This window comes from Physella acuta, unplaced genomic scaffold (assembly GCF_028476545.2).
Source record: "Physella acuta isolate Inbredline_101_S28 unplaced genomic scaffold, ASM2847654v3 ptg000355l, whole genome shotgun sequence".
NCBI classification, from domain to species: domain Eukaryota; kingdom Metazoa; phylum Mollusca; class Gastropoda; family Physidae; genus Physella; species Physella acuta.
The window spans coordinates 832,130-845,428 of NW_026731874.1; the positions used below are offsets into that span (position 1 = coordinate 832,130).

The following is a 13,299-nucleotide window of genomic DNA, read 5'->3' on the forward strand; positions in this document are numbered from 1 at the left end:
CATATTATTTTTAATACTTAAAGTTTAAAAATGTGCATGGATTGTTTTAGTTGCATTTTAAATACTGTTTTGCTAATTATTTTGTATTTCTAATTATTTTAAGTGTATATGCTAATTTTTGCTGCTACTAAACATTGTTCTATTTCTTCTTACTACTTTTAACTTTAACTTTAGTAAATCTAATTGTCTTATTTTACTAGATCTAGATCTAGTTGTCGCAAATCTTCTGCAAGTTTTTCTTCTGTTTCTTAAAAAAAAACATTAATTACTACACTCGACTTTATTAATAATATTTATTATTTAGGCCTACTAAATCTAATTGTTACTAATTTTCTGTCAAACTTTAAATAAAGTTAAAACATTAATTTAATGCACATGACTTCTTTATTTTTATTTCAATGGTCAAATAAAATTTGGTTTACAGTAACGAATGTTTACGAAACTCAACAAAAAATCACCGGATAATTTACGACGCTATATTGTGATTTTACCTACTAGACTTCAAGGAAGATTCTTTTCAGCACCTTATTGAAGTTATTACTAAACTTGTGACTGAGAAAAGATTCTAGATAATAATTCTAGATCATTAATCCCTCTCCACTGCTCTCCATCTCCTGTTGTTGCATTTTGTGAACAGGTCTCTTGACTACTGACTTGACTACACTTTAAGTAGTTTAAGTTTAAACAAGTGTCTTACTTACTCTACAGTACTACACTCACACTGTCTTACACTTACAGTCTTACACCAATACTCTGCACAGTAACTTAGAGTTAAGAGTACTGTTACTGTTTGTTACTACTCTAGGAGTCTAGAATATACTTCAAAATATTACTTGAATAGAGTCTAGATATGAATATGGCCTTTATTTATAATTTATTTTGTATTCTACAACAAATGTATAAAATTAGCCTAAAATTCACCGTGACTGTATTACTGTATTGACTCGTGTAAAAGAAAATTGTAAGCCTAATTTCAGTAATTTGTAGTAGATTTCTAAATGTAAATACTAGATCTAGATCTAGATCTAGATTAGATTTCTAGATTCTAAAATGTAAATGACGTCAGACTTCTAAAAAGGGACAAGGAAGGCCTAGCTTTTAAGCTTTGCAGTAACTTGATCATAAAGTTATATAAAACAACTTTATAAGATTTAAATTCTAGATCTAGAACATTTTATTTTAAGCTCTAGGTCTATAACCTATTATTATTTTTAATATTATTATTAATACTATATTTATAGGCCATTATTTTAATATTGATTATTTATTGTTTTGTTTTGTAGCTCACTTTACGCCTCATTTTTAATATTTTATAGGGTTGTCCTAACTTACTAACTACGACAAAAACATGAGAGAACAAAACTGAAAAATCCTTGATTATTCTCATTCAGTCTTTGAATCAGGACTCCATTTATACAATTTAATTTTTGTATGCTAAGGGATCATCCATAAATGACGTCACGATTTTTTGACGATTTTTACCTTCCCCCCTCCCCTCCGTCACACATCCTCACAAAAAGCCAGACCCCCCCTAAAATGACGTCACACCTCGAGATCAGCCTACACCCCCCCCTCAAAATTGCAGTTGAATTTTTTTTTGAAACATCGATATTTTTTTCCAAAATCTTGTCTGAACTCTGTCAAAATAGAGTATTTTAATCAATTCCGATTACAATTTATTAAAACAGTTTTCGAAAACGCAAAATAACGTCTAAAATTCGTTGTCTAACATTGCTTTTTTATAATGCAAAAAATGTGACGTCGCACCATCTGAAACCCCCCCCCCCCTCCCCCTCATCGCACACCGTCACAAAATTACGCAATGTTAGAAAACGAGTTTTAGCAGCAAAATCGCGTTTTTGAAAACGGTTTAAATAAATTGTAATAGGAATTGATGAAAATGTATATTATACCTATATATATATATATATATATATATATATATATATATATATATATATATATATATATATATATATATATATATATGTATATATATATATATATATATATATATATATATATATATATATATATGTGTGTGTGTGTGTTTACAATTGACACAAATGATATATTTGTTTTACACGGGGAAAATTCAGCGGTTATAAGTAGTTTGGGATATTCGTTCGTTCTATAAATAGTGCTCAATCTGCCGAAAGCCTCTCGTCCTATAGGGTAAAAAAAATAGTTTTATTATATCCTTTGGTTGTTTAAGTTACTAGATCTAGAATCTAGATCTATAGCACTGAGGAGTCGCAATAACAATCAGCTCCAGCGCTGGAGCTCTTGGCTCCGCTTTATATTGTTTCCCTCCTTTTTAACACAACATCGAATAGTATTGGTTTTTTTTATTAAACATTCGTTGTGTATGTTTTCGACAATTAGAGTGATCGTTTAAAAATTAAAACTAGCAAGAACTAAATGGTTTCAATTTTAAAACATGGCTTTTAATTATGTGGTCACGGCGCACAAGCCAACTTCAGTGACAAATGGAGTTACAGGTAGGACCTAGATCTAGATTTAATTGGTGATTGCATTAAACTAATATGCATATTAATTATAACTGTTAGATTAGGCTAACTTAGTAACTAGATTTAACTAAACTTCGAGAAGGTGACTACTGACTACTTGACTGTACGTACTAGCGAGACTCACTGACTAAATCTTAATTTTAATTAGGCCTAGATCTAGATTAGATCTATTTATTTTTTTAACCAATACCATTAAAAGCTAGAGATATTTCTCTAACTAACCACAACCAGGCACTACATTTGATGATTTTAGCTCATTATGAGCTAAAATACATAATTTTAATTATTGGTGCCATGGGCCATACAGCTTTAGCCAGCAGACTTTAGCTGTGAAAGATTTTTCCATGACAACCAGTAGATCTGATTCCTAAAGTTGACCTGAAAACGACCTAGGATGTTCGTAAGGATCATGTGTGGGGAGGGGGAAGTGGAGGTATGCTGCAATAAAACGAAATTGAAAGGATACTCGTATCTTGGTTATGTAATCTATTTAGGCCTACTGTATTTTTAGTAAACGCCAAATGAATGAACCAAAAATAATCACGTATAAATGTTTAAAAATATATAGATCTAAACTTTTTAAAGGTATTCATTTTCACGTTTTATTCAGTCTTGATTAATCAGTGTAAATAGCAATGTTTAATTAGGACAATTAGGGCCTAGGCCTAATAATAATAGATTGAGTTAACGGCGGTATCTAACCCTCCTCCCTTATCCAGCATGGAAGCTTTGTCCAGGCTGAGTTTTAAATATTTAAAAAAAGTATATAGGCATAATAAAATATCTGTTTTTATTTTAAAAACTGTCGTTGCATTAAATTTCATCACATGTGAGCGAGAAATGCATTCCAAACATCGCCACTCATAGGATGTGCGTAGTGACGGCTCGCTCGCGTTGTTTTGTCAACGAGAGAAACATCGCCCGTCCGAAGCCAGACATATCCAGGCGGAGCTTTAATACTTAATATTTGTATCTGGTGTCTAGATCTATTTAAAGATTGAATGTTAGGCTACGCCTATCACATTAACGTTGATCACTTGTGAGTGAAAAATTATTAAGAATTTTAAGAAAAATTAGCGCATTTAATATTCGATTTATTTTCACACAGACTGCTAAATCTAATATTGATGTACTTTCGTGCACCGTTCTACATCGTAGTAACTAATATTTAAAAAGATCTACGAATGTAGTGTTTCTTTGGCATATTTAGCACTGCCATCTTTAGTTTGTTTACATTATATTATGTGAAAAGATCATTTTTTATGAGGTAAACATTTTTAAAACTAATTCCTAGAAAGTCACTTGAGCAGACAAGAAAAATGACCGAAACTAAGCGTCCGGTTAGGACGCCATGTTGTTGTTAGCAACCAGAGACACTTTCAAGTTAGTGAGCATGGCTAATAAATAGTAATAGGTATTGGGAAATGATTCAGTACACTTTAGAATCTACATATAGATTTCTAATAAACTCTAATATATAAATTCAGGTCCAAGTAAGAGATCGACGTCTGTCGATTCGTCAACTTGAAAATCAAACAATGGTGAAAGCTTGATTTCATTCTAAATTTGTCTTTTAACATAAGCCGCTGCATTGTATTATTAGACAGAGATATTTGTTGCATCTTTACTGCACTGGAATCCCCAAGAATTAATTTTACCATCTTCAGCATACATGGTTTGATGAGATTTTCTCCTTTGTATGAGAGGTTTTTTTGCTTGGCAAATATTTTTCTAAATATTTATGTTTTTTATTCATTGCTAAAGTTTAGTCTACCAGTTGACTACCCCCCAGAAAGACCTTCGCAACCCCCAAGGGGGTCTCGACCCCCAGGTTGGGAACCCATGACCTAGACCTAATAATTAGTTTATTAGGCTTTTCGATTCACAGCACCCGACGAACTTTGTCGATATCCCGCAAGACCCAGTCAGTAATGATCAGACTTCCTGAATTTAGGCCATTTCTTCACCCATTTCATTTTCATATTACCATAAATTATAGCGATTTTAAAGCCCTACACAATCCGCTGTAATTGGGATAGTCATTTTATGTTTGAAGGAAATAGCCATGTTTTAAATGAAAGAACAATACCATCTGCCCATTTCCTTTTCGAGCCGACTTTGAGGTTTAAAACTAGTACAATTTACGTGAGCAGAAAATAACAAATTTTTAATACAAGCAACGCTACCAAATATAATTTAAACGATGGAAACACCTTTCTAAGCATAAAATAAAAATTTTATTTGATTTTTTTAATACACTTTTTACAAACGGTCGTGGCTTTGCTGTTACATGACTTATAACATGTTAAGGCCACGTGGCGCATGCTTTATGGGTTTTAAATTCTTTAACATCTACGGGCATGTCTGCTATACACAATTTCTAATGCGACTTCATATGATGCTTGCACTAATGCTGTGTATCCTTGGTGAAAACTTTCTGTTTGGTCTATTCTCTGGCGTTTGCAACTAGCTTAATGCATGAAAGAACTCCATATCTTTTTTGGTGTGTTCCAAATGACTTGTCTCAAAATAACATTTTAGTTTGCATGTTTCTTTCATAGACTCATGACTGAGAACAACTTTGCACTGTGCACATTGTGGATTCTCTATTCCATGATTAGAATTTTGTGTTTGGTTTACTCTACCAGTTGTGGTTTACTCTACCAGTTGTGGTTTACTCTGCCAGTTTTGGTTTACTCTGCCAGTTTTGGTTTACTCTACCAGTTGTGGTTTACTCTGCCAGTTGTAGTTTACTCTGCCAGTTGTGGTTTACTCTACCAGTTGTGGTTTACTCTACCAGTTGTGGTTTACTCTACCAGTTGTGGTTTACTCTGCCAGTTGTGGTTTACTCTACCAGTTGTGGTTTACTCTACCAGTTGTGGTTTACTCTATTAGTTTTGGTTTACTCTATTAGTTGTAGAAAGTGCCAATACAATAGCTTTGCTTTTTGTATGCTGTATCTTTGAGTACAAATTGATGGTTTACCAGCATGTGTCATTGGTGTACTCTGGTATCCAATATTTTCACTTTGCAACCATACTGATTTGACTCTGGTTTTTGCAGGCAATTTGACATCTCCTACTGATTAGACTTTTGTTTTTGCAGGCAATTTTCGACATCTCCTACTGATTAGACTTGTTTTTGCAGGCAATTTGACATCTCCTACTGATTTGACTTTTGTTTTTGCAGGCAATTTGACATCTCCTACTGATTTGACTTTTGTATTTGCAGGCAATTTGACATCTCCTACTGATTTGACTTTTGTTTTTGCAGGCAATTTGACATCTCCTACTGATTTGACTTTTGTTTTTGCAGGCAATTTGACATCTCCTACTGATTTGACTTTTGTTTTTGCAGGCAATTTGACATCTCCTACTGATTTGACTTTTGTTTTTGCAGGCAATTTGACATCTCCTTCTGATTAGACTTTGGTTTTTGCAGGCAATTTGACATCTCCTACTGATTTGACTTTTGTTTTTGCAGGCAATTTGACATCTCCTTCTGATTAGACTTTGGTTTTTGCAGGCAATTTGACATCTCCTACTGATTTGACTTTTGTTTTTGCAGGCAATTTGACATCTCCTACTGATTTGACTTTTGTTTTTGCAGGCAATTTGACATCTCCTACTGATTTGACTTTTGTTTTTGCAGGCAATTTGACATCTCCTACTGATTTGACTTTTGTTTTTGCAGGCAATTTGACATCTCCTACTGATTTGACTTTTGTTTTTGCAGGCAATTTGACATCTCCTACTGATTTGACTTTTGTTTTTGCAGGCAATTTGACATCTCCTACTGATTTGACTTTGGTTTTTGCAGGCAATTTGACATCTCCTACTGATTTGACTTTTGTTTTTGCAGGCAATTTGACATCTCCTACTGATTTGACTTTTGTTTTTGCAGGCAATTTGACATCTCCTACTGATTTGACTTTTGTTTTTGCAGGCAATTTGACATCTCCTACTGATTTGACTTTTGTTTTTGCAGGCAATTTGACATCTCCTACTGATTTGACTTTGGTTTTTGCAGGCAATTTGACATCTCCTACTGATTTGACTTTTGTTTTTGCAGGCAATTTGACATCTCCTACTGATTTGACTTTGGTTTTTGCAGGCAATTTGACATCTCCTACTGATTTGACTTTTGTTTTTGCAGGCAATTTGACATCTCCTACTGATTTGAACCTGGTTATAGCAAAGAACACTCGTGTCGAGATCTATGTTGTCACACCTGAAGGCTTGAGGCCTGTCAAGGAAATGATGATCTATGGCAGGATCGCAGTTCTAGAGCTCTTCAGGCCACCGGTCAGTAGTCTACACTTGCCTGGTTCTAGAATTCTAGTTGGTATATGTATTAACTATGTCCTTTTTTCTCAGGGGGAAACCAAAGATCTGATGTTTTTGTTGACACATCGTTACAATGCAATGATCCTAGAGTGTCAAGTTGAAGGAGAAAACATTGAAATCATCACTAGAGCCCATGGGAATGTCCAGGTTTAGTGGCTTTATTAGTTGAGTTCTCACACATAGGAATGTCCAGTTTAGTGGCTTTATTAGTTGAGTTCTCACACATGGGAATGTCCAGGTTTAGTGGCTTTATTAGTTGAGTTCTCACACATGGGAATGTCCAGTTTAGTGGCTTTATTAGTTGAGTTCTCACACATGGGAATGTCCAGTTTAGTGGCTTTATTATTTTAGATTCTTCTTTTTTAAACTACCTTTTTGTTTTTGTAAATATTTTTTTTAGGATCGTATTGGACGTGTCTCAGAGACTGGCATATTAGGCATTATTGATCCAGAATGCCGTGTTATTGGTCTACGTTTATATGATGGACTTTTCAAAGTTATACCCCTGGATAAGGAAAATAGAGAGCTCAAAGCTTTCAGTATCAGGTTTTCTAATATAGCTTCCTTTTTTTTTTACTGATTCTGTCTTAGGTTTTTAAATACTGCTTTTTTTTTACTGATTCTGTTTTAGGTTTTTAAATACTGCTACCTTTTTTTTACTAATCGTTATATTAATTACTTTTTTTCATATAAATTATATTAAGAATGAGATATTCTTGCATTGCCATTAAAGAAAGACAAATGTTTCTGGGAAGTTAGAAAAGAATGAATTTGCTGCATTAAAAGTTGGTCAAAAGTCTAAGATTTTTCACAAAGCTACTAAATGACATAAAAGCTTATAAAAAGAGTAGGACACCTTAATATGTAAGATCTGTAGATCTAACCTTGACCTTGCAGGATGGAGGAACTGAATGTTATAGACATGGCGTTTCTCTATGGCTGTCAGACTCCCACAGTAGCCCTCATCCATCATGTAAGTTCTTTATTTAAACCAATATCTATATACTACTAAATCACACACCTCAGTTAGATCAGCAGTAGCCCTCATCCATCATGTAAGTTCTTTATTTAAATCAATATCTATATACTACTAAATCACACACCTCAGTTAGATCAGCAGTAGCCCTCATCCATCATGTAAGTTCTTTATTTAAATCAATATCTATATACTACTAAATCACACACCTCAGTTAGATCAGCAGTAGCCCTCATCCATCATGTAAGTTCTTTATTTAAACCAATATCTATATACTACTAAATCACACACCTCAGTTAGATCAGCAGTAGCCCTCATCCATCATGTAAGTTCTTTATTTAAACCAATATCTATATACTACTAAATCACACACCTCAGTTAGATCAGCAGTAGCCCTCATCCATCATGTAAGTTCTTTATTTAAACCAATATCTATATACTACTAAATCACACACCTCAGTTAGATCAGCAGTAGCCCTCATCCATCATGTAAGTTCTTTATTTAAACCAATATCTATATACTACTAAATCACACACCTCAGTTAGATCAGCAGTAGCCCTCATCCATCATGTAAGTTCTTTATTTAAACCAATATCTATATACTACTAAATCACACACCTCAGTTAGATCAGCAGTAGCCCTCATCCATCATGTAAGTTCTTTATTTAAACCAATATCTATATACTACTAAATCACACACCTCAGTTAGATCAGCAGTAGCCCTCATCCATCATGTAAGTTCTTTATTTAAACCAATATCTATATACTACTAAATCACACACCTCAGTTAGATCAGCAGTAGCCCTCATCCATCATGTAAGTTCTTTATTTAAACCAATATCTATATACTACTAAATCACACACCTCAGTTAGATCAGCAGTAGCTCTCATCCATCATGTAAGTTTTTTATTTAAACCAATATCTATATACTACTAAATCACACACCTCAGTTAGATCAGCAGTAGCCCTCATCCATCATGTAAGTTCTTTATTTAAATCAATATCTATATACTACTAAATCACACACCTCAGTTAGATCAGCAGTAGCCCTCATCCATCATGTAAGTTCTTTATTTAAATCAATATCTATATACTACTAAATCACACACCTCAGTTAGATCAACAGTAGCGCTCATCCATCATGTAAGTTCTTTATTTAAATCAATATCTATATACTACTAAGTCACACACCTCAGTTAGATCAGCAGTAGCCCTCATCCATCATGTAAGTTCTTTATTTAAATCAATATCTATATACTACTAAATCACACACCTCAGTTAGATCAGCAGTAGCCCTCATCCATCATGTAAGTTTTTTATTTAAACCAATATCTATATACTACTAAATCACACACCTCAGTTAGATCAGCAGTAGCCCTCATCCATCATGTAAGTTCTTTATTTAAACCAATATCTATATACTACTAAATCCAGGGTTCGTACGCAGTCTGGAAAGTCTGGAAAAAGTCTTGAATTTCAAAAAGTGAATTTAAGACTTAAAAAAGTCTGGAAAATCGCTAGTTTTTGGGCAGGATTTTTTAAAAGTCTGGAAAAAGTCTGGAATCTAGTTTTAGAAACAAAACTTCGTAGTCCATATTTTCCAACTTAAAAAATTGCTATTTTTAAGTAAATTTACTCCAATTTTTTTCCCCGCGCTATAGCGCGGGTTTTCACTGTGTGTGCAGTTTTTTCGCTGGTTCGCAGGAAAAAATGCTCAGTTACTACGTCATTGGGAGAAGAGGGGAAGGGAGGGAAGAGATATTTTGTGGCACGACTGACCGTGTGAATGTGTTACAAGTACTTACAATTGTCGTTTAATAAAAGAATGATCGCCCTCAGAATTGTTAGGCTGTCGATTTTACCCGCTATTTTTTCCTCGTTTGAGTTTGCATGCAGGCAGTAATAACAAAAAGATATGGGAGAGTGTGAGTGGTAGTTTAGATATAATTTATCAGTCTGCTGTAAGGCGTCATCCATTTTTTCGGATTTTAGACCCCCTTCCCCACTCCCCCGCTCTCTGTCCACACGCGTTCACTTTCTATGGATTAATATTAACATTTATAAGATTAATAAGTCGCAAGGCCTCCTTGGGTTCATACCTTTATTTCTGTTTGCTTCAGCTTAACAAAGAGGTACTATTTTTATTTAGGAGTCGTCCATAAATGACGTCACACTCCGGAAAGTCGGGAGGAGGGTTTTATAAAGTGTGACGACACGCTCTTGCAATAATGTTAGGGCAGATATAAATACCGTGTTTTATTTACACGCTGTGATGGTTTTTAAAACACCAGCACAGTCGTCTTAATTTTACTTTCTACTCGCAAGATACAAGTTTTATGTTTGTTTTAGAATGTAATCACAAAATCTTCCGACCCCTTCCCCCCTCCACGTGTACGTCTTAAATGGATGGCCCCTTTAATTTTAATTCACCTTCCATTAAACTGTTTTTGAAATCTTTGCAAATGCTGGCGATTAAAGTTAGACTACCCCGCCCCTCCTTGTAACATCGGTCCCTTGTGTGAACTCACCGTGACCCCAAGTGCGTAGTTGGTACTGCTTGGTACGTTGGGTGGGGGAGGGGGTATAAGTCACAGCACAGTTCATGTTATGACGTATTAAACAGGCATACTGTAGTCTAGACTACTATGACCTCACAGTGACCCCTTCGCCGTGTCGTGTCTGTGGGGGGAAGGGGGGGGGGGAGAAGGATACCGGCAACTTTTTTTTAATTGCAGACCCGTTTCTCAGCTATTACTATAAGCACAGTGATTTTTTTTTTTGCTCCACATTAATACAGTACATTATTATTCTTTAAAGTAATTAACTCTCACTATTATGCAATACTATTTTAATGATAGTTAAATTGAAAACATAAGCAATTAGATCAGGAACAGATTACATAAGTCTAATGTTGGAAACAAAATAGTTGCATCATTTTAATCAATTATTTTAATTGTAAAAAAATTAGGTAGGGTGGTGTAGGCAAACTTAGAAAAAATGTTTTTTTGTCAATTTGGCTAGAGAAAGTTCACTATGAATATAGCTCAATTGCCTAAATTAAATGTCAATTTAGTATAAGTAATTATAATGACAGTACAAATAGTGCATCATTTTAAAAAATTATCTGTCTAAAGTCTGGAATTTTTCCAAAAAAGTCTGGAAAATGTCTGGAAAAAGTCTGGAATTTCATTTTCAAAAAGCAGTACGAACCCTGTAAATGACACACCTCAGTTAGATCAGGTGTTAGCAGACTGGTATCAAAGGAATTGCTCTTGACAAAATGGACTATTAAAAAAAACTATAGACATCACAATGGTGTTTGACCAAAACTGACCGACTGCGGCCTTACATTTTTTAATTAGATCTGTCACTTGCAGATCCTACACAAACTGTTGCTTACCACGACACCTAGAAAAATATAGAAATGTCATGTTTCAGGTTGACTTGCTTGTACATTTTAGTTAACCAACATGTATATTTAGGTTGACCAACATGTATATTTATGTTGACCAACAAATATATTTAGGTTGACCAACATGTATATTTAGGTTGACCAACATGTATATTTAGGTTGACCAACATGTATATTTAGGTTGACCAAATTGTATATTTAGGTTGACCAAATTGTATATTTAGGTTAACCAAATTGTATATTTAGGTTGACCAACATGTATATTTAGGTTGACCAAATTGTATATTTAGGTTGACCAAATTGTACATTTAGGTTGACCAAATTGTATATTTAGGTTGACCAATGTTTATATTTAGGTTGACCAACATGTACATTTGGGTTGACCAATGTTTATGTTTAGGTTGACCAACATGTGCATTTGGGTTATCTGACGTACATTAAATTTTGTAACTTACAGGATCAAAGTGGTCGTCATGTCAAGACATACGAAGTTTCTTTAAGAGAAAAAGATTTTCAGAAAGGACCTTGGAAGCAGGATAATGTAGAAACAATGGCATCAATGCTTATTCCAAGTAAGTTTAACACCTTGTACTCTTGTCATCCACTTTAAATTATCTCACACAACTTTCTTTAAGAGCTTTGGTGGATATTCTCTTCATCTTGGGCTTTCTGTTACCTCTACAATCTCCACCAAGTCATTTATGGGCTTTCTGTTACCTCTACAATCTCCACCAAGTCATTCATGGGCTTTCTGTTACCTCTACAATCTCCACCAAGTCATTTATGGGCTTTCTGTTACCTCTACAGTCTCCACCAGGTCATTCATGGGCTTTCTGTTACCTCTACAATCTCCAGGTCATTCATGGGCTTACTGTTACCTCTACAATCTCCACCAAGTCATTTATGGGCTTACTGTTACCTCTACAATCTCCACCAAGTCATTTATGGGCTTTCTGTTACCTCTACAATCTCCACCAAGTCATTTATGGGCTTTCTGTTACCTCTACAATCTCCACCAAGTCATTTATGGGCTATCTGTTACCTCCACAATCTCCACCAAGTCATTCATGGGCTTTCTGTTACCTCTACAATCTCCACCAAGTCATTCATGGGCGTTCTGTTACCTCTACAATCTCCAGGTCATTCATGGGCTTTCTGTTACCTCTACAATCTCCAGGTCATTCATGGGCTTACTGTTACCTCTACAATCTCCACCAAGTCATTCATGGGCTTTCTGTTACCTCCACAATCTCCACCAAGTCATTCATGGGCTTTCTGTTATCTCCACCAGGTCATTCATGGGCTTTCTGTTACCTCTACAATCTCCACCAAGTCATTTATGGGCTATCTGTTACCTCCACAATCTCCACCAAGTCATTCATGGGCTTTCTGTTACCTCTACAATCTCCAGGTCATTCATGGGCTTTCTGTTACCTCTACAATCTCCACCAAGTCATTTATGGGCTTTCTGTTACCTCTACAATCTCCACCAAGTCATTCATGGGCTTTCTGTTACCTCTACAATCTCCACCAAGTCATTTATGGGCTTTCTGTTACCTCTACAATCTCCACCAGGTCATTCATGGGCTTTCTGTTACCTATACAATCTCCAGGTCATTCATGGGCTTTCTGTTACCTCTACAATCTCCACCAAGTCATTTATGGGCTTTCTGTTACCTCTACAATCTCCACCAAGTCATTTATGGGCTTTCTGTTACCTCTACAATCTCCACCAAGTCATTTATGGGCTATCTGTTACCTCCACAATCTCCACCAAGTCATTCATGGGCTTTCTGTTACCTCTACAATCTCCACCAAGTCATTCATGGGCTTTCTGTTACCTCTACAATCTCCAGGTCATTCATGGGCTTACTGTTACCTCTACAATCTCCACCAAGTCATTCATGGGCTTTCTGTTACCTCTACAATCTCCACCAAGTCATTCATGGGCTTTCTGTTACCTCTACAATCTCCAGGTCATTCATGGGCTTTCTGTTACCTCTACAATCTCTACCAAGTCATTCATGGGCTT

The 13,299-nt window shown here is 35.2% G+C and overlaps 2 protein-coding genes across 8 annotated transcripts in view; one reads left to right on the forward strand and one right to left on the reverse strand.

Annotated features, from left to right (window-relative positions):
* Positions 1 to 1,272, reverse strand: part of LOC131941293 (dynamin-binding protein) — a 73,388-nt gene extending 72,116 nt beyond the window's left edge. For 2 of the 7 annotated variants that reach the window (XM_059300478.1, XM_059300476.1), the window contains exon 1: positions 922 to 1,272. The gene's annotated coding sequence lies outside the window, so the exon portion shown is untranslated. Of the gene's footprint in view, positions 1 to 491 lie in introns of all 7 variants that reach the window. The other 5 variants (XM_059300477.1, XM_059300473.1, XM_059300475.1 and 2 more) reach the window with 4 other exon arrangements.
* A 1,101-nt stretch (positions 1,273 to 2,373) lies between these two features.
* LOC131941281 (DNA damage-binding protein 1) overlaps positions 2,374 to 13,299 on the forward strand; it is a 56,164-nt gene continuing 45,238 nt past the window's right edge. Inside the window, exons 1-6 of the mRNA XM_059300454.1 lie at positions 2,374 to 2,501; positions 6,687 to 6,835; positions 6,908 to 7,024; positions 7,278 to 7,423; positions 7,775 to 7,850; positions 11,725 to 11,839. Of these exons, the coding sequence (XP_059156437.1) occupies positions 2,441 to 2,501; positions 6,687 to 6,835; positions 6,908 to 7,024; positions 7,278 to 7,423; positions 7,775 to 7,850; positions 11,725 to 11,839 (664 nt within the window). The 5' untranslated portion in view covers positions 2,374 to 2,440. The remainder of the gene's footprint in view (positions 2,502 to 6,686; positions 6,836 to 6,907; positions 7,025 to 7,277; positions 7,424 to 7,774; positions 7,851 to 11,724; positions 11,840 to 13,299) is intronic.